The sequence below is a fragment of the Dendrobates tinctorius genome, unplaced genomic scaffold, assembly GCF_039654945.1.
Source record: "Dendrobates tinctorius isolate UK_male_01 unplaced genomic scaffold, ASM3965494v1 ptg000018l, whole genome shotgun sequence".
NCBI classification, from domain to species: Eukaryota; Metazoa; Chordata; class Amphibia; order Anura; family Dendrobatidae; genus Dendrobates; species Dendrobates tinctorius.
This window is the reverse complement of record NW_027361686.1, coordinates 20,002,591-20,019,725: the sequence shown is the minus strand read 5'-3', so window position 1 is coordinate 20,019,725 and position 17,135 is coordinate 20,002,591. Positions and strand designations below refer to the sequence as shown.

Genomic DNA, 17,135 nt, shown 5'->3' with positions numbered 1-17,135 from the left:
GATTCAAATGAGTCAGTCACCAGAGACATTCACTTGCATACAACACTCACTCCCAGGGCCGGACAGACCAAAAAGCAGCCCTGGCACAAAAAAAAAAAAAAAAAAAAAAATTCACCAGCCCACATACAATGAATGTCCTGACCCAAATCGTAGAACACTGGCAGGTTGTGCTAACTTTTGCTTTAGCTCACACACACACACACACACACACACAGCTCACACGTATCACACACGCTGTATCACAGCTCACACACAAGTAGCTCACACATACACACACAGTTCACACACAGCTCACGGTCACACACACAGCTCACTCGTATCACACACACATGTATCATACAACTCACACACTCAAGTAGCTCACGCTCACACACACATGTATCACAGCTCACACACACAAGTAGCTCACACTCACACTAGTAGCTCACACAGCTCACACGTATCACACATGTATGTCACACACACGTATCACACAGCACACACACGCCTGTATCACACACACAGCGCATGCTCACACAGCTCACACACACACAGCTCACGTTCACACACACATATGTATCACACAACTCACACACACTCACGTATCATACAGCTGACACAGTAGCTCACGCACACATGCATGTATCACACACAGCTCACACACAGAAGTAGCTCTCACACACACACGTATTACACAGCTCACACACAAGTAGCTCACACACGTATATCACACATACACGTATATCACCATACATGTATCACACACGTATGTATCACACAGCTCTCACACACACAAGTAGCTCACACATGCATGTATCACACAGCTCTCACACACACCTCACACACACAAGTAGCTCACACATGCATGTATCACACAGCTCATGCTCACACACGTATCACACATACACACAGCCTCACACACACACAGCCACACACGTATCACACATACACACAGACTCTCACACACATAGACACAGCCACACACATACGCACAGCCACACACATACTCTCCTCTGTGGCGCAGGGGAGGCTGGTGTCCATGCGCAGCTCATCAGCTTCTCCTGCTCACAGCAGCACTGTCAGCACATCCCCTGGTCTCTCCTCTCCACCGGGATAGCAGATGAGAGCAGGGGCAGCTTATCTCTCCCTGGGAGCAGCCACCTATGCTGATTTCATCTTGATAGCTGCAGTGGCTGTCACCCTCAGAGCAAGCTGCCCAGGAGCACAACAGCCCCGGAGGTTTCATAGCGACTCCCCTGGAGAAGAGCAGAGAGGTGTCCTGTGCGCGCCCAGGCGGCCCTTTCAAATGTCTGACCTGGGCCCTGAGTGTGCGCACTCCCCTGTCTTCCCGCACTGAAGAGGGCCGCGGCCGCGCTCACACACTGACGCGGGCCGCTGCGGCCCTTATCAGCGCGTGCACCAACAGGCGCGCGAGCGCACACAAAGCCTAGTCAGAAGTTTTAAAGGGCCAGAGACCCATTTTGTAGTTCAGAGCTGCCGGCCCACCAGGAATCTGCCCGGTTCGCCAGATTATCAATCCGGGCCTGCTCACTCCTCATAGTCTGGTAATGGCCATGCGAACCTTTTATAACCGCGTCCTTCCGGGACCTTCCTGACCTTTTTGATGGTCCAATCCGACCTGGAGAAGGACCTGAGCATGTGACCTCCGATCTCCAATGAGAGTTCATCACACGGGCATGCTCAGTGGACCAAAAGGAGGACTTAGTCCCTGGAGTAGGTCGCTGCTGACCAGCATGCGTTACTATAGCTAGACCAGAGATGGCAGCAGCAACCAAACCCACGGGGCTAGTCTGGGCAGAGCACAGGACTGATGAGTCTGCTGAGTAGCCTCCTCTGCAGCTGGAGAGGAATGGGGGACCGCCGGAAGCAAGGCTCGGGATTCCTGCTGTGCAGCGACAGGAACCTGACACGTAATATGTGGAGGGCTATTTATGGTGTCCTCATACTATATGGAGGAATATTTATAGGGCCATCAAACTATGTGAAGGGAGATTTATGGGGCCATGATACTATGTGGGGGTCATTATAGTATGAGGGAACACTAAGGGGCTTCAATAATAGGGGCAAAGTTTCTTTGTAATAGCTGCAAAATTGTAATATGTGTCCTAGCTGAATATATTTATTTTTATTTTTTGTGCGGGGGGGGGGGGGGGGTCCAATTAGGACTTTTGCTATGGGGCCCCATAATTTCCACGTACGCCCCTGCACACAGGGATTTTTATTGCTTTGTTTTCCTGGTTGTTTTTTTCCCCCCACATTTTTGTGTAAAAAATACATTGCAACCAAACGTTATCCGTCCTCAATATGAACGCTAAAGCAGCCATTGCATTTTTTAATGTGAAAAGAAGCAAATAAGAAGTGTGTGACCAAAAAAGAATATAAATAGAATAAAGTAATAAAAGAGGGCAACTACAGTACCCCAAAAATGTGTAAAGCTGAGAGCCTCAGAGTCAGTCTGCCTGACAGCACCGCTCAGAATGGGAATCATCGAGCCAGCGCTGCAGTGCGCTCCTCCCTCCAGCAGATGGCGGCGTAGCGACACACAGGAGGGACGGGCTGTCTATGTGGAGTGGATGAGTTCGGTGCACGGTGGATGGGAAATGAGGATGATGAGGGCAGCTGGAGACGGATGAGCCCGGACTCTCGTGGCTGGGACTCGGTGTATGTGTATATACTTCCGGCAGGTACACGGGGTGCAGAGCTGGGGGGGGATGAGGCCACCATGTTGGTTTATAGTGTGTCAGGTCATACACACAGCTTCCAGTGATGTCACTACAACCCCCATCCTCTCTTGCTGCACCTTATGTGGGCCCATACCTATATATAGAGGTATGGCCTTATATATGCGCATCCTTGGCCTTTGCACTGCTCACAGCGCTGGGGGTTGTTGTCCTGCAGCTGATGATGACCTCTGACGTGTCCGAGCCCAAATGACTGAAACCTGCTAAGTGGGCACTTCAAAATATCCAGGATGCAAGTCCGAGAATGTCTTGGTAGATGATATCTGACGCCCCATAGAGAGGGAAATATTATAGTCAGTGCCACCCTATGGAGAGCGCCTCCCCGTAGACTGCTCCTCCCTTGGAGAGCGCCTCCCCGTAGACTGTGCATCCCCGTAGACTGCATCTCCCCTTGGAGAGCGCCTCCCCGTAGACTGCATCTCCCCTTGGAGAGCGCCTCCCCGTAGACTGCGCCTCCCCGTGGAGAGCGCCTCCCCGTATACTGCGCCTCCCCGTGGAGAGCGCCTCCCCGTAGACTGCGCCTCCCCGTGGAGAGCGCCTCCCCGTAGACTGCGCCTCCCCGTGGAGAGCGCCTCCCCGTAGACTGTGCATCCCCGTAGACTGCATCTCCCCTTGGAGAGCGCCTCCCCGTAGACTGCGCCTCCCCTTGGAGAGCGCCTCCCCGTAGACTGCATCTCCCCTTGGAGAGCGCCTCCCCGTAGACTGCGCCTCCCCGTGGAGAGCGCCTCCCCGTATACTGCGCCTCCCCGTGGAGAGCGCCTCCCCGTAGACTGCGCCTCCCCGTGGAGAGCGCCTCCCCGTAGACTGCGCCTCCCCGTGGAGAGCGCCTCCCCGTGGAGAGCGCCTCCCCGTAGACTGCTCCTCCCTTGGAGAGCGCCTCCCCGTGGAGAGCGCCTCCCCGTAGACTGTGCATCCCCGTAGACTGCATCTCCCCTTGGAGAGCGCCTCCCCGTAGACTGCGCCTCCCCGTAGACTGCGCCTCCCCGTGGAGAGCGCCTCCCCGTAGACTGCGCCTCCCCGTGGAGAGCGCCTCCCCGTATACTGCGCCTCCCCGTGGAGAGCGCCTCCCCGTAGACTGCGCCTCCCCGTGGAGAGCGCCTCCCCGTAGACTGCATCTCCCCTTGGAGAGCGCCTCCCCGTGGAGAGCGCCTCCCCGTAGACGGTGCTGCACGTAGCAAGTGACGCCCTACAGAGAGCAACAATTCTGATGAGTCTTGACAGCTTGAACCCTCATCCTACCTGAGGATCACGGACGTAGGGTAACATGGCCCCAGTGATGTTGGCCAGTGCAGTAACCTCCATATTCTTGAATGAGGGGAGTCAGTCCACCACTGTTATCCAAAAAGGGACCTGGAGGTGTGATCCCCGTGTATGTGACACTTATGAAACCCTATGAGAGTCCTTATACCGGAGTCACATAACGTTTCTCGGATGCTGTAGAAATGTGACGTGAGCAGTGTGGGCCGGGAACACGTTCTTAGCTTATCTCTTACTGTCATGTTGGTGTCTGTCTTGTAATCTCCAGGTAAGATCTGCGCCTAAAAGGAACGAAATGGTGCGATCATGTTCTGCTGCTAATTGTGTCAACCGCCAGACAGTGCAGACCAAGCGCAAAGGAATAACCTTCCACCGGTAAGTGTTTGTGGACGCCTGTACTCCTGTGCTAGACGGGCTTCAGAGCAGTGCGGAGGGTTGTATCTGATGATAGGACTTAGGCCCCTCGATCACTCGTGGTGCCTGTGAGCATCAATGGAATCACACACACCCTGATCTACAGTAAGAAGTCACATGATGGTCTCAGAAATCTGCTCATTGAGGAGACTTTTTTTTGCTTCATAGGGAAGAATTGAGGTTATTCTCGAGCTATGGCAGGACTGTGACCGGGCCCCCCGGGTGATCACACTATAGTCTCACAGAACTACCTTCATCATTCATCCCTTTCTGAAATAGGGTGGGTGTTCTGTGTTAATATAGGGGGTCCCACAGTCCAGGCCTTTCTGTATTGGCTTTTGTGATAATACATAGTGAAAAACTAGAACTATTTAACCAGTTCAGGACCGGAAACCATTTATGTGTTGTATGCTCTGGATTATCAGCCAGATGTTTCTTATTTGTTGACCTACTGATGTGATTTCTGGTGAAAATGCACTCCAGTTATCCATACATTTCTCATATAAGGCCATGTTCACAATCAGGTTTTTTTCTGCAGCCAAAACCTGCTCTGTAAAAACGCTGCATTTAAAATACCCATTTTCATGCGTTGTTTTTTTTGGGTGCAGATTAGATGTGTTCTCTGTGTCACGCTGCAGCTATGCAGGTAGCTGCAAGCTCCACTAGATGGCAGCAGAGTGGAAGGAGGACAGCACGTCTGCAAGAGCAGACCTGCAGCGCCGTAGTGAGGCTACCACCAGGTGGCAGCAGAGTAGTCAAACAAGCAGAGTCAAAACCTAGACCGTCACGCAGTACAAAGGGAAAAAACAAGCACTGAGTCAGTGGAGCGCCAGAGGGTCAAAACCAGTCCAAAGTAGAAGTACCAGAAGCAAGAGCCAAGGCAGAGTCAAACACTGGGAAGTCCATAAATAAAGGGAAACACTCAGACGGGATGGCCAGAGAGGAAGGAACAGACACGGACAAAGTCAGTAAGCACAGCAGGACAAATCAGGGTACTACCAGAGTCAGATATTCACTCGGCAGGCAGAAAATATAACTGACATCATCTGCAGGATGCAGCGAGGAGAAATAGCTCACCTGAACTCAAAACGAGGCAAATCTAATTTAACCCTCGACATGATCAGACCGGGAAAAGGGGCTGACAGGTCTCAAAACCCGGTCTGGATCATGACACCCTGTCTACAGTATGAGTTTAATAAAGTTAGTTTTATTTACAAAAAAAAAAAACAGGCCTGTGTATGAGATTTCTGAAATCACATCCTTTTATTATTACTGCAAAAAGCAGCTTTTAATTTGCATAAAAAAATGCTGTATGTGAACATAGCCTAAGATGCACGACAAAATTATGGTAAATTTGTAAGGCTCGGTAACGCCCCGCCACATCCCTTTTGAGATTTGTCCATTTGTTGAAAAGGAAAAATGTTGGAAGAGCTGGCATAAAATTTGACAGTAGACAATAAACCTAGATAAAATTGCCATTTCACGTTATGATCACCATTATTTTTACACTATTAGCCTAAAAACTAACAAAAGTGGAAATTATAGGGGGGGATTCATCAGAAAACTGGTGTTAAAAAGTTGAAAATTTTGGGGAAACACAAGTGTTGTTTTGATATATAAAATGCCTTATTTTAGGGAGAGGACCAGTGTCCATGAGACAGGAGACTACTATATGTACGGCAACTGGTGCTGCCCAGAAAGCAGGCCTGTAAGGCCTTGTTCACACATTGTTTTTTGCTGTTTTGTCAGTAAAAAAAAGCTGCAGCCAAAACGCAGGTTTTGCCATTTTTACCGCGTTTTTCAGTATCCCAAAGTATAGCTTTGCTTCCACCTTGCAAGCAGGACCAATGCAAGGTGTTAGGCCTTCAATTCAACCACGTATGTGAAGCCATTAAATATTTTTCAAAAAAAAGGGTAATTCGATTAAATTATTTAGGGGAAGAAGGTTTGTCTGAGAAAATCGTGACTATCCTAAACAAAAAGGCTGGATTGATATATGATACACAGCAGTGAACTAAGGGTATATGAGTTCATAAAAAATACACAATTGCAAATAAAAAATACAGCACAGGGGAACGGGGAGTTGAATTGGTCAAGCATTGATAGGGTAATGAGTTGATAGGCATGTTTCACTTTAACACATTGGTAGGGCATTATGTAACGCATTGGTAAGGCAATGAGTTAGTAGGGCACTGCATACTTTCACACATTGGTAAACCATTGTATGCTTTTACACATTGGTAGGACAATCTTTTCTACACACATAGGTAGGGCATTGTATATTTTCACACATTAGTAGGGCAGTCAGTTGGTAGGGCATTGTTCACTTTCACACATTGGTAGGGCATTCTTTATGTAACACATTTGTATGACAGTGAGTTAGTAAGGCATTGTATACTTTTACAAATTGATAGGGCATTGTTTAATTCACACATTGGTCTGGCATTGTATGCTTTTACTCATTGGTAGGGCATTGTTTACTTCAGACATTGGTAGGGCATTGTTTACTTCACACATTCGTAGAGCTTTGTATACTTTTACACATTGGTAGAGCTTTGTTTACTTGTCACCTTAGTAAGGCATTGAGTTCACCAGGCATTGTCTACTTTAACACATATGACTAGTTTAAACTGTAAAATTACTGTACTAACTCCTTGCTTATGTGAAAATTCTATGACATTATGGTTTAAACTTGGGAAAATTAAAAAAAAAATGGGATTCAAATCCTGCAGTACCTGTGTTCCTTTCACCAAAAACGCTTCAGAAACTGGTAGCAGTGTTTTTGCTGCATTTTTGCACTTAATAGTTGTTTTCTGTGGGTGAAAAAATGTTGCAGAAAGACTTGACGTGTTTGTTTTCAAAAGCATAGCAGTTTTCCAGTTCAGTCAGGACAATAAAGCAAGTGTGTGTGAGATTTCTGTTAAAAAGCAACTTTTAGGCTACTTTCACACTTGCGTTTTTTGCGCTGCGCACCGTGCGCAGTGCAAACGCACATAAAAAAACGCATCATGCGTTTGTGTGCGTTTTTTTGCGGGTTTGGGTGCGTTCACGTATGCTTACCCATAGCCTATAATGGGTGTTTGGCTGTAAAAAAAACGCATTGCGTGCACATGCGGTTTTTGGGGGCACGTTGGACGCACAAAAAATGCAACAGGATGCATTTTGTGCGCCCGAGCGCACACTACAAAAAAACACATGCGCATACAAACACATACAAACGCATGTGTATGCGCACTCATGTAAAAGACAGGGGAAAAAAACGCATGCGTTTTTTTGCGCTAAAAGACAGCGCAAAAAAACGCAAGTGTGAAACCAGCCTTAATTTGCATAAAAAAGCAACAAAAACGCACAGTGTGAACATAGCCCTAGGGTGGTTTTTTAAAGGTTTATGTGGTCTATTAAGCCGTATTCACAAGTGGATTCAGCGGAATAAGGACTATAAAGAAGGGACCTCTTCCAACCGGATCTATGTGCAATAAGCCTCTGCTTGTGAAAACACTTTCTGGATAGACCCAACATCAGCGTCTTGCTACCGGTATGGTAGTGATCGTATGACCACCAGGACCATTAGAGGCAGTTGGGGATAACAGGTTGCTAGGAAAACTCGGTTGGCTTTGTTGTGTGCTGTGCCTTCACTCTCTTGCTAAACATTTTGTGACCATTTTTTGTAAACTAGGTTTCCAAAAGATGAGTCTCGGAGGACAATGTGGGTGAATGCCGTGTCTCACTCCCACACAGCTTTCGGCAGTGACTGGACCCCATCAGTTCACAGTTGCTTGTGTTCGCAACACTTCCACGATAAACAGTTCGATCGAACCGGGCAGACCGTGCGACTCAGGGACTCTGCAGTCCCCGTAATCTTCTCAACTCTCGACTTTTCGAAGGTGAGCCTATATCTCATTCTTAAAGGGTTATTCTCCCCATCTGAAGATGGCTATAACTGGAAAATCCGTTAAAAAACTTTTCTAATCTGCTATTTATTAAAATTTGAATGGTTTTCCTAATGTCACTGCTTTTCTCTTGTTATTATTTTCAGCTTGTTGCCCAGGGGATCCGCCACCTCTGTGGTCTAGCAGCTGTATCTGCCGAGCACAGTGTTTACAAGCTGTTTTCTATTGAGCTTGTAAGCACTGCTCTGAAGCTGTCCAGGATTGCTGTAGCGCACTGTTAGCTCTTGATCTCGGCCAACTTCGGGCCCACACCAAGAGGCTGCCTCATATAGCAATATGAAAAGTGCACATTTCACACCAGCGACATGGGGGATGCTATTAAAGAAAGATGGAGCCATCTCCTTAACCCCTTTTCTCCATGGCCATTTTCATTTTTTCCTCATCTTTTCTCAAGAGCCATAACTTTTTTTTATTTTTTCACCAATATAGCCATATGAGGGCTTATTATTTTTTTTAGTTTATTTAAAGGGAAGCTGTCAGCAGCATTGTGCACAGTAACCTACAGACATTGTCAGGTCGGTGCCATTATATTGATCTTCATTTTCAGTTTTTAGTTAATGATCTGCTCGTGTCTCGGGACGGCCTGTGGAGGGTCTTCATGCAGTGCTCTCATTAGGTGTTCATAATGAAGACTGCTAACAGGTCACTGATCCCTCACTGACCTGCCCCCTAGTTTACGTAATGAATACCATCACATACTGATTAAAAAAAAACCTTCTGCGGGCAGGTGCCGGAAATGGCCGTGCCAGCATTATCACATGTTTAGTGTCCTAGTAATAACTGTTGTTCACGTTATTGCGCACATACAAAAATACATTTCAAAATGGCGCTGCCGCGCATGCGCAGCAGCAACTGTCGTTGCGTAAAGAGATCCGATAACTGCTGTTGCGCAGGCCCGGTGATGCCATCTTGGAGGAGGAAATTTTTTTCCTTCTCCAGCAAGGTGGCACCGCCTGCACATGCACAGTAGCAGCTATCGGATTACCTCTGTACACACCAATATCTGCTACTGCACAGGCGAGGCGGGCGCCATATTCAAATTTATTTATTTTTGTCCACTTGCACAATAACATCAAGAACAGTGATTATTAGGACACAAACCATGCGATTATTCTGCAGCGCAGGAACCACGGCCGGCACCTGCCTGCAGAAGGGCTTTTTATTTCTTCAGCATGTGATGGTATTCATTATGTAAATTAGGGGGCATGTCAGTGAGGGATCAGTGACCAGTCAGCAGGCTGCATATCATTAACTAAAAACTGAAAATAAAGATTAACAACCACAAGACAGATTTCATCACCAGGTATCAGTTAATCAGTATAACGACACCGACCTGACACTGTGTTGGTTACTGTGCACAGTCCTCCTGACTGGTTCCCTTAAAGTGGTGAAAAAAATTCCAAAATGTGTATGAAAAAGTTTTTGCATTTGTTGCCATTTTCCGAGGCCCGGAGCGTCTGCTGGGGTTGTGTAAGGAGGCACGAAAGTGTAGTGTCTCTCGGCAGATTTTTGTAGGACTGCAAATGTTGGTCTTTTTCAGGGACCTATTGCTGATATCTGAATCAGGACATCAATACGAAGCAATAGATGGACCTTTTTTTCCACTGCTGTTGAAAAATTTGTTGAGAATTTCTTAATATTTTGAAAGACATTTTTCTTTCTGTGTTGAAAACACATTTTGGACATGGACCAAGTTTTTTTTTTTTTTACCAGCTACCGTATACATCTAACTTCAATATGACTCTATTAGGAAAATGTGCGAATCACTGGCCATGTCCCCTTCCTTTTTTACAAACATTTCATGTATTTTCCGTTTTAAACTTCTTTTTATTGATTTTAAACAAGAAGTAAGAAGATTACATGCGACAAATAAAATACATTTTCCAGAAAATCAAGGCTATCCTAGTCCTTCCTACTGACTCCATATCGGTGTATTTTTATTACCACCTAATACCGTTTGCCACATGGCACACTGGGTGGCAGCGTTTCTTCGAAGTCGTCCAAGCAGAAGGCCGACATCGGATCTTTGTCATACGTTTCATATGAATATGCCAACCTTTGACGCAGTGTAAAAAAGATTTTTAACTGAATAAACAGGATAGAGATGAGGGATAGAGTGAAAGTCTAGAAAGAAAAAGAATTTGGGGGTAGATTGGGGTGGGGAGAACAATGGGGGTTAGTGTCCAGTCAGCAATGTGTTTCCCTTATCCGCATAAAGGGGCAACTCCCTCTACCCTCCACCAGCTTAACTTTAAGATAAATAAGAGATGTTCTACTGGGAGTTTAGAAGTTGTAGGTACTCGTCTGACTCTCTAAAGAGTATCCACGGCGCCCAAACCAGGCTGAACCTACTTAACCCAAAGGTCGTGCTGGCTATTACCTCTTCAATATGGTAGATTTGGTTAACTTTATGTAACCATTCTGCAATAGAAGGATAGGTCTGAGTCAGCCAATACAGAGGAATTAGCATTTTAGCTGCTGCCAGCAAATACAAGTTTTTTGTGTTTAAATTGTGCTACTTCACCAGAACAGTTCAAAAAGATCAGTCTCAGGGATGGGGGGTCCGGGAGCCGACAAAGTTTTGTCGAAATTTTAAGCAATTTACGCCAAAATGGCTGAATTTTATCGCACTGCCACCAAATGTGCATATAGGTACCCTTCTCCCCAAGGCATCTCCTGCAATCCGAGGACGCCTCAGGTTTCCATTTCTTTTTTACGTCAGGAGTGGCATACCACCTAGTAAGGACTTTGTAGGAGTTTTCTTGGATCTTTACACAGCCAGATGGATCATGCAAATTTTTATATATCTTGTCAACCTCCCATTCCTGCAACTCCACCCCAAGATCCCCCTCCCACTTTAATATGAACGCTCTTTTGACTGAGGTGGAGTGGGTCAATAGCATCTGATAAAGGTTGGCTAGTACAACTCTAGGTTTGTTTGTCTGGGTCAACATCTTTTCAAATGCCGTCAACTCTCTGAGTGGGAATCCGGATTGTAAATATGACCTGAACGAGTTTTTGAGCCTATTGTAATGAAGAAAGTTAATGTGGTAGTGCGGGAATTTCACTTGCAGATCCTGCATAGGGAGGATCACTCCATCCTCCATAAAATCATCTAGGTCGTCGTCTATCTTGTGCAAAGTTTCTCTTACCTTTACCAGAGGGGACGGAAGCGGCATCGGTGAGGATGAAAATTTGGACCAGGACTTAATCAAATTTTTTGTTATTGCATTTTGGGAGGAGACTTTTTTTAAAAACACCGTAGATGAATGGAGTAAAGTGGTAATTGGGACCGACAATGACTCTTTCGCTATTTCTATCCAGAGTTTGTGTTCCCTGTCCCTCACCCAGTCAACCAAACATTTCATGTATTATTTCTATATTTTTTCAGGTCTATCCCGGGTATTTGCCCAATCATATCTTTACCTGTTGTCTTTCTCCCTCCTGAGTGGTTCCAATAGGAGGTAGATGATTCCGTGGGGAGAATCTCCTGCAATTCTGCTTGGTGCAAGCCCAATAAATAACAGAATCCATTAAACATGGACTATTGGTCACTGCTTTGTATGTTTTTGAAAAAAACTGATAACAGATTTCCTGTAATGTTTTTCTAATCTTACTGTTTACAAAATCTCTCTTTTGGCGTCTAGATGCCGCGTCACTGCTCTGCCCTCGGATGCACCACTCGAGATTCTCAGCTGACAAGAGACAACAACATCTCTTTCCACAGGTCTGCGCTAACGACTCATTTTATGCTAGGGGAAAACCTCTTTAGGGGCTCACTGGGATTAAGAAAGAATCAAGCAAAGCATCTTATCCCCTTAATGACCGCCAATACGTCTTTTTACTGACCTGAGATATAAGATACTATCATCCCCATACAGGTGACAATCCCGCAGCTGTCGGCTGTACACTATAGCTGACAATTGGCTGCATCAGCCACGATCAGTGTTTGTACTGTCCATATCTGTTTAACCCCTTAGATGCTGCTGTCAATAGTGACTACATCATATAAATGGTTAAAAGAGTGTGGTATCTCCCTCTTTATCCCCATCGGCACCCTTAGATCATGATTGTGTGGTCCTGATATTTGCCATGGCAATTCACGACCATATAGCAATCTTAGAGTCTCCCGGCTACAGTGGCCTGTTCAGAAGTTAGCGGCATTTAGGTGGTAAAAATACACTTTTTCATTCCTGTCATGTCACTTTGCATTAATTCCTGAAAATCACCTGAAGGATTAATTAACTACCTGATAGCAATTTTCAATGTGTCAGGGGGTGCTGTTTTTAAAATGGTATCACTTTTGAGGGTTTCCCAATATATGGGACCCCCCAAAGTCACTTCAAATCTAAATGTTTTAAAATTTCCTTGAAAAAAATGACTGCTACATTTTTAAATCTCCTAAAATGCTAACGATATAAAAGAACATTTTGCAAATGGTGCTGATGTAAGGCAGACATGTGGGAAATGTTAGTCATACCCCAGAAAAACATTAATAAATATCTGGATTAAAGGGATAATCATTCAAAGTTTGAAAATTGCTAATTGTTTAACATTTTTCTCAAATTTCTGATATTTTTTGCAAATAAACACAAAACATATGGACCTAAATATACCATTATCATAAAGTATAATGTGAGACGAAAAAACAGTCTCAATGGGATTTGTTGAATCGTTCCAGAGTTATTACCAAATAAAGTGACACTGGTCAGATTTACAAAATTTGGCTCCGCCACTAACGGGTTAAAGTGGTTTTCTGATATTTTTATATTCCTATCCTGTGGGAGACCATGGGAAATCAACTACTATTGTGCGATAAAATGTGGATGTGTCACATACGGGTTCACCTTTTAAATTTCATACTCTATGCTTAACCCCTTCCCGATATTTGCGGTACATATACGTCATGGAAGGGAAGCACTTTGTGACGAAGTATATATACGTCATAGCGATCGCCCTTGCACAGGAGCTGTACACAGGCGATCACCAATGGGTGTTCAGCAAACATCACAGCTGACACTCGGCTATCACTGCCAGGAGCGCATGCGCTGCCTCTGGCGGCCATTTTTCCCAAAGTCCACCAAAGTGAAAAGGATGGAAAGTGCAACTTCCGACATTTGTGAAAGCCCGGGGCCCACCTCAACCTTGCACCACCAAACACCCCCTCCTCCCAGCCCAAGGCCCGTAGCATTGCCCCACTCCTGTTGCCGCCAGCTTCCTGCTGCAGCGACCCTTCCTCCTGGGACCCTGCCCCCTCTCCACCGCAGCTACCCCCCCGGTTACTGTAAAAGCGGGCTATAAGATGCATCACCTTTTGGAAAAAAAAATATTTTTTTCCTAATTTCCTCTCCATCTTATAGTCTGCAAAAATACTGTAAATGTGTTATCGCTGTAATCGTACTGACCTGAAGAATAAAACGCCTTATCAATTTTACGATACACAGAATGGCGTAAAAAATAAAACCAATTCTTCACCTGCTGTTAATTTGTTCATTCTGCCTCCCAAAGATCTCAGTAAGGCTCAATGTTTATTTATACTGCGCTCTGCGCTGAGCGCTTACACCGTGGTTTCCATGTAAATCTCTCAAATACGTGATTCAGACTGAATCCTTGGTGGAAGATTCCCTATAATGAGGCAGAAGGAGGCACTGTGGACGCCGTGTGGCTGCCTATGATTCGACGTTGTCCGTCTTTTTAGCCTTGCATAAAAGGGAGGTATGCCATATTTGGGTACCTCTGAAAAAAGAACAACGCTGAACAGAGGCCAGACTCTGCTGCCTCATTACACTGTGTTCCAAATTATTATGCAAAAAATATTTCCTCATATTTTCTCTAAATTACCTATGTGAATTGCAGTAATTGTTATTTTCCAGTCATCTAATATTCTAGTATAATTGCAATGTTTTTGAACAAACTGCCTATGAAAACAGTATATTTTTAAAAATAAGAAACACTCAAAATGCATGTTCCAAATTATTATGCACAGCAGAGTTTTGAACCTTTTTATTTTGAACAAAAAAATGGTCAATTGTGAAATTATAAGCATTATCAGCTTATTACAAAATGAAATCAAACAGTTTTCAAGTCAAAACTTTATTCTAGGTGATGTTACATTTGCACATAGAACCCCTTGTTCGAAAGAAGCTTCTGAACTCTCTCGTCCATTGAATTTGTCAGTTTTTGGATGGTTTGTGCTTCAATTGTTTGCATGTGGACAGAATACCCTCCCAGGCTGTTGCTTAGATGTGAACTGCCTCCCGCCATCATAGACACTCCTTTTGATGATGCTCCAGAGGTTCTCAATGGGGTTGAGGTCAGGGGAAGATGGTGGCCACACCATAAGTTTGTCCTCTTTTATGCCCATAGCAGCCAGAGATGCAGATGTGTTATTTGCAGCTTGAGACGGTGCATTATCATGCATGAAAATGATCTTGCTGCAGAAAGCACAGTTCTTCCTCTTGAACCATGGCAGGAAGTGCTGTTTTAGAAACTCCACATAGATTATGGAGTTCATCTTTACACCTTCAGGGATCCTAAAGGGGCCGACAATCTCTCTCCCCATGATTCCAGCCCAAAACATTACTCCACCTCCTCCTTGTTGGCGCCTTAGCCGTGTTTTCATGGGGTGTCCATCAACCAGTCATCCTCCACTCCATCCATCTGGACCATCGAGCGTTGCACGGCACTCATCGGTGAACAAAACAGTTTGGAAGTCAGTCTTCATGTATCGTTTGGCCCACTGGAGCCGTTTCTGCTTGTGTGCAGTAGATAGAGGTGGTCGACAGGATGGCTTACGCACAGCTGCAAACCTCTGAAGGACCCTGCATCGTGTTGTTCGGGGGACGTTGGAGGCACCAGCAGCTTCAAAAACTTGTCTGCTGCTATGACAAGGCATTTTTGCAGCTGCTCTTTTAACCTGACGCAATTGCCTGTTGGAAAGAGTCCTGAATTTTTCCTTATCAGCACGCACACGTGTGTGCTGAGAATCAGCTACATACTTCTTGATTGTGCGATGATCACGATGAAGTGTCTTGGCAATGTTGATTGTAGTCATACCTTGACCTAAATACTCCACAATTTGTTGCTTCTCAGCAGCTGACACATCCTTTTTTTTTTTCCCAATTTGGAAAAAAATGTAGGCTGCTTAATAATGTGGAGCAACCATCTTAAGTAGACTTGCCTTTATTTGGACACACCTGCCAAACTAATTTGCGCAGGTATCTGCAATTGCTTTCAGCAGGGTGGATTTGATTTAAATCTAACTGATTTAAATCACGATTTAAATCACAATTTAAATCACTAGTCAGTAAGGCTTGATTTAAATCAGTGATTTAAATCAAAGTTTCTACCTAAACTAGTTCTTGCTACTTTAACATGCAAGTAGATGAAGATTTTTAGAATCACTTTTTATATTACTTTTTTCTCCCCAGTTTAATGGGTTAATCATTCATATTTGGACACCACTGTTCTGTTGTACTTAGGAAGGAGAAAAATAATCCTGACCTTAATAACAATTTAAATAGATTTATTCAACTGAAACAATAACAACATTACAGCATAAGTTATTTGCTTAAACAAACATCCATGTTTGTTAACTAATTTGGCTAAACAAAATATATATATATTTTAAGAAACTTAGACTGTCAGCCCAGCCGACACATGAAAAACTTAAATACTACTGTCCCTGCTGTCCTCTGTAGCTCACTTGTCGTCATCTTCATCATCATCTTCTTCTTTGTTCCTATTCATAATCTGGAAAAGAAAAACAAGCTTTCCTGCTTTATTGGGTCCCAACCGATTTCTCAATTTAAAATGAATGAGTCCAAAGGAAGAGAATATTCTTTCAACGCCTGCAGAAGAAGCTACTGCTGTTAAAAGTGAAATCATTACTTGAACAGTCTCTAAATCCAAGCGCTTAAGTGAATTCCACCAGTTTACTGGTGAGACCTTCCTTAAAATATCTTCAGCAAACATATATTTCTTGAATGGTTCCCCCTTAGCTCTGAAGTTTATTATAGTTGGCATTAAAGATGGATGATTGCTGGATACCCATGTCATAGCTAACTCCTCTTCCTCAGCACTTAGGTTTTGACCCTGATATTGGATATTTTTTTTAATCAGATACATTTTTATTAAATGATAACAAGTATATCATATGACATCAAGCAGTTGTTCACATATAATCATAAATTTTTATGAACAAAACTCCCCCCCCTTCCCCCCCCCCTCCAAGACCCCTTCAGTGTCTTCCTCATTTCTATTCCGATACTCTTTCCCACCTCCATATATACTTGTTTATTATGAACATCATCTATATCATAAATACATCCTCCCCACAAATCTAACTCCATTCTACCCATGGCTGCCATATCTTATGAAATACATCGAGTTTATTTCTCTTCGTATAAATACTTTTTTCCAATGAAATTATATGCTCCACTTGCGTAAGAAAGTCTCGTCTAGTTGGAGCCTGATATTGGATATTGACAATATTTGCCAAAAAATGAGCTGGAGTCAGTGCTTGTCCCATTCGTTTGTTTACTGCTTGTAATTTAATTCTGTCCATGTGTAGTTCTGTTTTTAAGTGTTCACTCAGTTCCTTCCAAATTTCAACAGCATCCGCAATAAAACAGCTATTTTTCTGTATTTTGTTTAAAGCTTGAGAGATGGGTTTCAGGAAGCTCAGCATATGTTCAACATTTCTCTTAAGCCCAATGTTGAGGATTTTGGCCGTGACAGTGCCATCTATTTTATCTCGATTTTCTTCACAAAG

At 44.4% G+C, this 17,135-nt stretch overlaps 1 protein-coding gene across 10 annotated transcripts in view; it reads left to right on the top strand.

Moving 5' to 3' along the window:
* Window positions 1-17,135, top strand: part of THAP7 (THAP domain containing 7) — a 92,695-nt gene that overhangs the window by 49,940 nt on the left and 25,620 nt on the right. For 2 of the 10 annotated variants that reach the window (XM_073566563.1, XM_073566555.1), the window contains exons 2-4: window positions 4,267-4,373; window positions 8,089-8,296; window positions 12,010-12,089. In XM_073566563.1, the coding sequence (XP_073422664.1) occupies window positions 4,294-4,373; window positions 8,089-8,296; window positions 12,010-12,089 (368 nt within the window). In that variant the 5' untranslated portion in view covers window positions 4,267-4,293. The other 8 variants (XM_073566557.1, XM_073566558.1, XM_073566556.1 and 5 more) reach the window with 8 other exon arrangements.